Source organism: Papaver somniferum, chromosome 6 (genome assembly GCF_003573695.1).
Source record: "Papaver somniferum cultivar HN1 chromosome 6, ASM357369v1, whole genome shotgun sequence".
Lineage (NCBI taxonomy): Eukaryota > Viridiplantae > Streptophyta > Magnoliopsida > Ranunculales > Papaveraceae > Papaver > Papaver somniferum.
In genome coordinates, this window is record NC_039363.1 from 51,913,673 (window position 1) to 51,923,518 (window position 9,846).

At 38.0% G+C, this 9,846-nt stretch overlaps 1 protein-coding gene across 1 annotated transcript; it reads left to right on the forward strand.

The window, feature by feature from the left end:
- Positions 1–432: 432 nt before the first annotated feature.
- On the forward strand, positions 433–4,614 carry LOC113287551 (receptor-like protein kinase HSL1). The gene is made up of 2 exons (XM_026536336.1): positions 433–3,181; positions 3,906–4,614. The coding sequence occupies exons 1-2, from the start codon at positions 583–585 to the stop codon at positions 4,283–4,285; spliced, it is 2,979 nt and encodes a 992-aa protein (XP_026392121.1). The 5' UTR covers positions 433–582; the 3' UTR covers positions 4,286–4,614.
- The last annotated feature ends 5,232 nt before the right edge of the window (positions 4,615–9,846 follow it).

The following is a 9,846-nucleotide window of genomic DNA, read 5'->3' on the forward strand; positions in this document are numbered from 1 at the left end:
GTCACTTCCGTACCGTTTTTCTATTAAAATCTTACTAGTCTAGGTCCCACATTTCAAAACAGGGATATAGAATATCTACTCGAGATAGACTTCAATTTTTTAAGGGATTGACATTCTATTTGTTCTACCGGTAAATTCTACGGGCCAATAGCACTAGTAAAAGTCATTAGCACTATTGCTGCGAGCATTCCGACAACGCAACAAATCTTAGATAACTCCACCTTTTATTGATCAAACCTCTCTTTTTTTGACACTGAATCGATCATTGATCAGAATAAAGAGTAAAGACAAAACTATTAGCAGAAAATAGAAAAACAGGACGACTACCCCTTCCCTTACGGTAGGTTCCACTTCAGTCAGCTTGGCTCCACATACTTAAAGCAGGTCGTGCCATGCTTTTCCCCGAATGATATGAGCACAACTTTGATGTTCTTGAAACACACTAAAATTGCTGTTCTACTACTTGCTCACGCTTTATCATACTGTATATATTCAACTGTCGTCTCTTTCTCTGTATGAAACTGGTTTTCGTTCTCTCTCACTCCACTCCACAGAGTTTGAACTGAAACTCTGAACTGAAAAATGTTTTACTACTCGCTTCTTTTCCTTGTTCTTGTCTCACCATTTTCTCTGATTCTTTCTGTAAACCAAGAAGGTCTTTATCTGCAACAAGTGAGACTCGGTCTTGATGATCCTGACGGCATTATCTCCAACTGGGACGAAAATGATGATAATCCATGTAACTGGAAAGGTATTACATGTGATCCAGCAACTCTTTCAGTGAACTCAGTTGATTTATCCAACGCCAATCTTGCTGGTAATTTCCCTACACCTGTTTGTAACCTTCAAAATCTTACGTTTCTTTCTCTCTTCAACAACTCCATTAATTCATCACTATCCCTTGAAATATCCGAGTGTCAAAATCTCCAACACTTAAATCTCGCAGAAAACCTTTTTGTTGGTTCATTACCCTGCACCCTCACCGATATCTCTACTCTCCGGCACCTTGACTTAGCCGGGAACAATTTTACCGGTGAAATTCCCTCGAGTTTTGGAAAATTCAGCCAACTCGAAGTTTTATCGTTAGTTGACAATCTTCTCGATGGAACCATTCCTTCTTTTCTTGGTAACATTTCTACTCTGAAGCAACTTAATCTTTCTTATAACCCGTTTTCTCCGAGTCAACTCTCTCCCGAACTCGGTAATTTGAAAAATCTTGAGATTCTCTGGTTAACTAGCTGTAATCTAGTGGGTCAGATTCCGGATTCACTGGGGAAACTTGGAAATCTGATTGATTTAGATTTGGCGGTAAATAATTTGAATGGTCCGATTCCAAAATCAATAACCGAGTTAACAAATGTTGTTCAAATTGAGCTTTATAATAACTCACTAACTGGAGAAATTCCCGTTGGTTTCTCGAAGATTAAGTCGTTAAAACGATTTGATGCATCAGCAAACGAGTTAGAAGGAAGGATTCCTGATGATCTGTGTGAGTTACATCTTGAATCGCTGAATTTATATGAGAATCAGTTGGAGGGAAATCTTCCTGGAACGATAACTCAATCACCAAATCTTAATGAGTTGAGATTATTTAATAATAAACTCACTGGAAAACTTCCCCAAGACTTGGGAAAGAACGCTCCTTTGAAATATGTTGATGTCTCCGGAAATCAATTTTCCGGAGAAATTCCAGCTGGTTTATGTGAAAATGGCGTATTGGAAGAGATTCTTTTCATCAACAATTCATTTTCTGGAAAAATTCCGGAACGTCTTGGAAAATGTTTGAGTTTAACTAGAGTGAGAATGAGAGATAATTCTCTATCTGGTGATATTCCTTCAGCATTCTGGGGACTTCCGAATGTAAATTTAATGGAATTAATGGGGAATTCTTTCTCGGGTTTGATTTCAAATACTATCTCTGGAGCTTCTAGTCTTTCAATTCTGTTAATATCCAGAAATCAGTTCAGTGGAGTTATACCTGATGAGATTGGTGCGTTACAGAACCTGGTTGAATTCTCAGGGAGTGATAATTTACTTACAGGGTCTTTGCCAAAAGCATTGGTTAATTTATCGAAGTTAGGAAGACTTGATCTTCATGGTAATCAACTTTCTGGTGAAATTCCTTCTGGTATTCGTTCATGGAAGAATCTCAATGAGTTGAACCTAGCAAGCAATGGGTTTTCAGGTAATATTCCAACTGAACTAGGTAGTTTACCTGTTCTTAATTACCTTGATTTATCAGATAATCATTTCTCAGGAAGTATTCCACTTGAATTACAAAATTTGAAACTCAATGAATTCAATTTGTCTAATAATAGACTTACTGGTGAACTACCTCCTTCATTTGCTTTACAAATGTATAGGACTAGTTTCTTAGGTAATCCGGGTTTGTGTGGAGATCTTTCGGGTCTTTGTCCAACAGGAGTAGAAGCGAAGAAAATCGGGTTTGCTTGGTTGCTTAGATCAATCTTTATACTTGCTTTTATTATATTTGTTGTTGGAGTTTTTTGGTTCTACTATAAATATAGAGATTTCAAGAAAGCAAAGACAGGGATTGAGAAAACAAAATGGACTTTAACTTCATTTCACAAATTGGGTTTTAGTGAATATGAGATTTTGGATTGTCTTGACGAAGACAATGTGATTGGAAGCGGAGCTTCTGGGAAAGTTTATAAAGCTGTTCTTAGCAATGGAGAAATAGTAGCTGTTAAGAAACTTTGGGGAGAACTGAATAGAGAATCATCTGAACTGGAGGATGTTGAGAAAGGTTGGATACCTGATGACGGATTCGAAGCTGAAGTTGAAACCTTGGGAAAGATTAGGCATAAAAACATTGTGCGGTTATGGTGTTGTTGTGCTGCCAAGGATTCTAAACTTTTGGTTTACGAGTATATGCCTAATGGAAGTTTAGGGGATTTGTTGCATAGTAATAAGGGAGGATTGCTAGATTGGTCGACTAGGTATAAAATAGCGGTGGATGCAGCTGAAGGACTTTCTTATCTGCATCATGACTGTGTTCCTCCGATAGTTCACCGAGACGTGAAATCAAATAATATATTGTTAGATGGAGAGCTTCGTGCAAGGGTTTCTGATTTCGGTGTTGCTAAGACAGTTGATGCAATTGGAAAAGGGAACGAACCCATGTCCATCATAGCCGGCTCTTGTGGTTACATCGCTCCTGGTAAGTCTTGTTTATCTTCTACTTATTTAATCTAAGATATACTCATTACTTCTCCCGGATTATATTTTAGCTTCAACATGAATTATTTCTTAATGTAAATCACGGCTAGACGAATTTCATGCAGCCCACCCTGAAATATAGCCTTGCTGTGTCATGAATCCAATCTTACTATGAAAGAGAGTTTTTGTTGACACTTGTTCAAACAGTCTTCAGTCCCAACCATAGAAAGTCATCACTAAAAAAGGTCACTAGTTGCACATGAATAAGGCGTAACATCCTATGCACACACACATCTGTTTAGGAACTTGGTTTGATCAAATGAACCCCATAGAAGGTCAAACATGTCATCATCGGTCCAAAACATTGTATTATTTGTCCGTTTTATCCTTCTTCAATTCAAAGTAGTTTTATATTTTAGTTTTGGTTCCAGGTTGTAATCTGAAAGTGCATTGTGTTGTTTCCATATTGTGCTTCCATTGCTTTTCATCTATGATTTAGCTGTTACAGCTCGTATGGTCATTTAGCTCGCTTTCACTAGAATGCAGTGTACTTATCTTAATCCGAGCATATAACTGCTCAATAAATACTCACAACATTCTTGTATGTGAACCGGACTAACTATCTAGTACTCTCCATCAATCCACTTTATTTCTAACTTACCAGGATATTTTGTTTGGTATAGTTCTTGTGTTTGATTTATGATACAACTTTGGATGTTTTGTAGAGTATGCTTACACTCTTCGAGTAAACGAAAAGAGCGATATATACAGCTTTGGGGTCGTGATTCTAGAGCTAGTAACAGGGAGACTACCTAATGATCCAGAGTTTGGTGAAAAAGATTTGGTGAAATGGGTATATTCCACTGTGGATAAGAAAGGTGTTGACCACGTGATCGACTCAAAACTTGATTCCTGTTTTAAAGAGGAGATAAGTATGGTTCTTAACATAGGTATCATTTGTACTAGTCCTCTCCCCATTAACCGCCCTTCGATGCGAAGAGTTGTCACCATGCTGCAAGAAGTTGGGATAGAACACAGAGTCGTTGCTGAGAATAAAGACGGGAAAACATCCCCATATTATTACGAAGAAGAAGCTTCAGCTTAATGAGCTTTCGATCAAAGAAAATATATAGAAAGATCTTGGAATAGAGTAAAATGTCCCTTTACTATTATTCAAGTGTTCTAATCCAGGTGATTGATCATTAATCTCTCCTCCCACTCCCGGTGTTTGTCTCGAAATGGAGAAAGTGAAGGAGGGCGGAAGTAAGTTTGAGATACTGTAGTAATTAGAGAGCTTTTCCGTCAGCTAATTAATGGCATTTGAATATTAGTCTACAGTGTAAGAATGTACCTGCATTAATGAGTCTTCTTTGATTAAAATCAGTAGGAATGATTAGTTATTATTAAGATTTATGCGGATTTTCTCATTACATCATGAACTTGTTTCAGGTCAGCAGTCGGCAGTAAATGAGTCTTTTTTCGAAATGAAGAAACTTCCAAAACCCCAAAAATATGCATTTCTATATACTGTTCGTTAAACCCGTGGATTTAAATATGAATGCCAGATACTAAAGTTCTTCTGGAACTTGTTTAGATTTTTTGGACTACGTACCAGGTAGGATAGGTATTGAATTGTCAGGTTAGGTATTTTCAGTAAGAGACATTGATTGCTTACCACCCCTCTACTTTGTGAAAATTTACCATCTTTCTGTCGTTGGGGGTGGTACTACACCGAAGTCTGTTGTTCTTTTCCTCGGGCAAAAACTTCATTCAATAGCTTGCTTTAATAGTTACAGTAAACAGATAAAAGAAATGGGTCAACTGGGAGTGTTAGAGCATTCATTTCAGCATTTACTGCCAGACTACTACATCTGACTCGAACAGTTGAGACTTGAGATTCAAAATTTTGATTTTTGAATCTAAATGGTGCTGCCTGACTATTAGCTGAGAAGTTCAAAATGTTGAAACAAAAACAGCCCAAAATCGAAAATGGGACTCCAAACAACTTAAGCTTGAGCCCAATTAAACAACATAGACTAAGAGCTCAGAGATCTCCCCTCTTCAAACAATCAATTGGAATTTCCCCCTCTCGTTATGAACCATAATATTGGGCATACCAAAATCTTTCAAGGCATACTGAATGAAGACAAAAAAGGTTGTTGAATAGTAAAATCAGATAACCCCTTAACCCAAATTTTTTAATGACAAATCTGCCCTTTACGTATTAGTGTTAATAATCTTGATTAGTGATTAAATATTTTGTTTAGATATTAAGATAATTTTCAGAATTATAAGAGTTGTTTAGATGAAAAATATGAGGAAAAAAAATATCAAAGTTTTGGTTTGGTTAAGAAGGAGAGAAAGAGAAGGAGAAAGTGAGAAAATTATAATTCTTGATTCAATGGAGGATGAGGAGGGTCATATATCATCTAAAAAACCTAGGAAAGTACACATCAACTACACCAATGATTCCCAAATGGCTGATTTCTTAGATTATGAATCATGGTTCGGCGAAACAGGTTGAGGTTCGGCTCACATCTATGAGCCGAATCTACCAATTGATGAACGGTTCGGCTTACTGAATCTGTTTACTGCATGCGCCGAACCTATAATTTCCAATTCCCACCCTTTTGCTAGACACTAGTTCCGCTTATATGAAAGTTTCATAGTAAGCCGAACAACATCCTGAATAGCCCAGAATAGAATCATTACTAATTCGGCTTACATATCCAAATTCGTATGTGCCTAACATAATTTTTTAATTTCTGGGTTGAAATATTGTTACTGGTTCGGCACATATGGAGAATATCGTATCAGCCGAAACCTCTTATGTTCAAGGTTCGACACATAATATGATTATCGTCTGAGCCGAACATGAATTTGTTAATTTTTGGGTTAAAATATTGTTCGCGGTTCGGCACATATTGAGGATATCGTATAAGCCGAAACCTGTAAATGTTCATAGTTCGGCACATAATGTGATTATCGAATGCGCCGACCCTGAAGGACAAATGACTCGGTGTGTAACTAACATTAGAGGTAAGCCGAACTCTGTAAATTCGGCACATAACTGTTAAGCTATTCATTAAAACATGAAATTGACGGTGTCCATAACCCAATCCCAGCACCATCAAAAACAAAGTTCAGCACCTTAAAGCAAAGGTGTTTGCAACACCATAAAAGTGTACTTAAAACTTAAGAAAAAGTGTACCATAAAAGTGTACATAAAAGGGCATTTAACCACGACCCCTCTTCTTAGTTCCACGACCACCTCTTCTTCCACCTTGGTCTTCATCTTCCGACGCATCATTACCGGGTTGGACGGTAGCACCAACTTGGCTTGTACCTTCACCAACTTGTCGAGACCTCTTAGTGGTAGGCCTTTGTTCGGGTTCCTCGGGTCCTTGTCCTTTTTTGATGATTGCATCCCACTTGTCGATGAGGTATTTTTGTTCTTCCACGGTCATTGTTGTTTTGCAACCAAGTTTGGCCTTCATTTTCTTCAACATCTCCCTACCCGCGGCAACCTATTTTTCATTTGAGAGCAACTTATAACCATGAGGTTGAAGACATTTTTACCATAACTAATTTATGAAAACAGTATAAAGTGAAGTCATTCTTACCATAACCTTGAAAGCCTTGACTACATCTTCGGAAGTAGACTTGTTGGTGATCTTGATTGGCCTCGCCTTCCCCTTATCAGATATCTTTTGCCTTTTCTTATTGATAATGAAGGGATGAGAAATTTGGTTATACCAATCCATATAGCCCGGATCCTCTTCACATGGATCATCAAGTAAAGGTGTTAACTTGGACGCATCTAATGTGTGATTGTCTAAATTATTCCAAAACTCAACGGTGGGATCAGGATCATACTTTGGTTCCCAAGATGAAGTGGTGCTTTTAGTTCCCTTACCACTCTTTGGTAACAACCTGAATTTCTCGTCAAACAAAGGAACCTTTTGGACACATCCTAATTGACGGAGTACTCGCCTAAGATCGTATATAACATAACCACCGGGATACCACAATGGCCCATGATACATACCTACCGGCATATCCTCATCTTCAACAACTTCATCTTCTTCATCTTCATTCTCATATGGTTGAAAAGCGACATCATCAACACCAAGAAAGTCTAACGTCTCTCTCAAACTTGCCACCAACTTATTTTTGTTCCTTTTCTTGGAGTCCTCGTACGCGTACCGTGCTGCAGTTGGCTCAGTATCAACATAATCAACATCTTTCTCAAATACTTTGGCCAAGTTCAAAATTGGGAAATGGTCATATATCCACACCTGCATCCAAATAACCACATTAAAAAAATCAAAGGAATTGAATTGATAGAAACAAGTTTTACTTGGAAACATCAAAGTAAGACTAAAGTTTGCAAACTCAGAGAACTGTTCGGCTTATGTGGATCAAGTATTATAAGCCGAACCAAGTAAGAAAAAACTTCGGATTAAAAGGTTTTATGGTTATAAGCCGAACCATACTCTGAACTCCCAAAAGTTACCTGGAGGAAAGTGAAGTTCCCTCCGATGTTTGTACTTGTCAACCTAGACGCGGTGGCAAGTTGGTCCAGCAGGTAAGCGAGCGTAGCCGTTCCCCAAGCAAACTTGTTACAAGTTTCAAGATTCTTTACCAATTGGAGATAATTAGCATTTACCTTGTTTCCGGTAGTGTCGGGAAAGATGTCTCTACCAAGAGTATAAAGCAAGTAGGCAGTTCCGGTTTGCTTCACTTTGACGGGATCCATTATCAACAAACCTTTGTGACTCTTTCCTTTGTGTTCTCAAACTCCCTTTTCAAGTTAGTCAACTTGATCTTCTTATTCTTCTTATTTCTGCCACCTGGTATGAAAACGGTATCGATATCTTTAACTGATCGACAAAACTCCAACTCAGTTTTCATTGAACCCCAACCAAGGCATTCCAGGTAAAAATTGTATAGCTCATCCCAACTCATGTCATAAAAACCAGCATCCACACTTACACCCCTTGCTTTAAGACCTGTAATCTTACTAGCCTCATCAGGAGTAATTGACATCTCTCCAAAAGGTAATTGAAATGTGTAAGTTTCTGGACAAAAGCGCTCGGTAAATGCAGAGGCCGACACACTATCATATTCCTTATGTCCATAATTGATAGCAGGCCATAAAGCACTGGCTTGTACATAAGCAATCACCTCAGGAACCTCTTCATCAAGACTTCATTCCGCTGCCCTCTGGTGTCTCAATACTCGTACTGCACGGTTGTGATCAGGAGTCTCATAAATTCTCTTCGCCCAAGAATCGACATAACCAATCAACACATTTCCTCCATCTTCCGGAAGACCATGAGGCAAACCATCTGATCGAGGTGTAATTACGTCATCTTCATCAGGAATGTGTAAACCAGTGATCCGTAGATCATCATCGTTCTTCTCTTTCTCGGGTTGTGCCACCTTCTTACCTTTCTTGTCTTTCTTGGGTTTTCCTTGGGGTTGTGTTTCTTGATGAACTTCTTGATTATCATAAACTTCTTCATCTTCAGCTATTCCTTCTTCTTGTCTTTCAATTCTTACTTGTCTTTCAATTCTTACTTCTTCTAAAGTTCCTCCTCTACCTCCCGCTCCCAATTTTTTCTTACCTCCTCCTCTAGGATCAGGAGTTTTAGAAGTAGAAGGTGTTATCTCCATCTTCTTCCTCTTTGTAGCTGCATTGGTCCTGACACAAGTATGAAAGTTATAAGACTAATTCGAACAACAAAGAGATTTGGAAAGCCAAAAACTTGTAAGAAAATAAGAAGGCTCGGCTTACCCGAAATAACACATATGAGCCGAATCATGTCTTGAAATTTTTATTAGCTTACACAGAGAGTGGATCGGCTCATACCACAAAACAATTATAAGCCGATCCATATATTCGGCTCACAACCGATACCGTCGAATAAGCCGAATCTATGATTATGAACTCAAACATGTATTCGGCGCAACATGATATAATATAAATAAGCCGATCCTACACACTTGTAAAATTTATGAAATTTTAACAATAATATTCGGCGCAACACTAATACTATCGAATAAGCCGAATCTAGACTTATGAATCGAAACCTTTATTCGGCGCAAAACTAATACAACCATACAAGCCGATCCTAAGCACATGCAAAAATTCTGAAATTCAAACAACAATTATTCGGCACAAAATTAATACTACCATACAAGCCGATCCTACGCACATGCAAAATTATGAGCCGATCCTATATATTCAGCTCACAACCGATACCGTCGAATAAGCCGAATCTATGACTATGAACTCAAACATGTATTCGGCGCAACATGATATCATATAAATAAGCCGATCCTACACACTAGTAAAATTTATGAAATTTTAGCAATGATATTCGGCGCAACCCTAATACTATCGAATAAGCCTAATCTAGACTTATGAATTCAAACATTTATTCAGCACAAAACTAGTACTACCATATGAGCCGATCCTATACACATGCAAAAATTCTGAAATTCAAACAACAATTATTCGGCACAAAACTAATACTACCATACAAGCCGATCCTACGCACATGCAAAATTATTATCCGATCCTATATATTCGGCTCACAACCGATACCGTCGAATAAGCCGAATCTAGACTTATGAATCGAAACCTTTATTCGGCGCAAA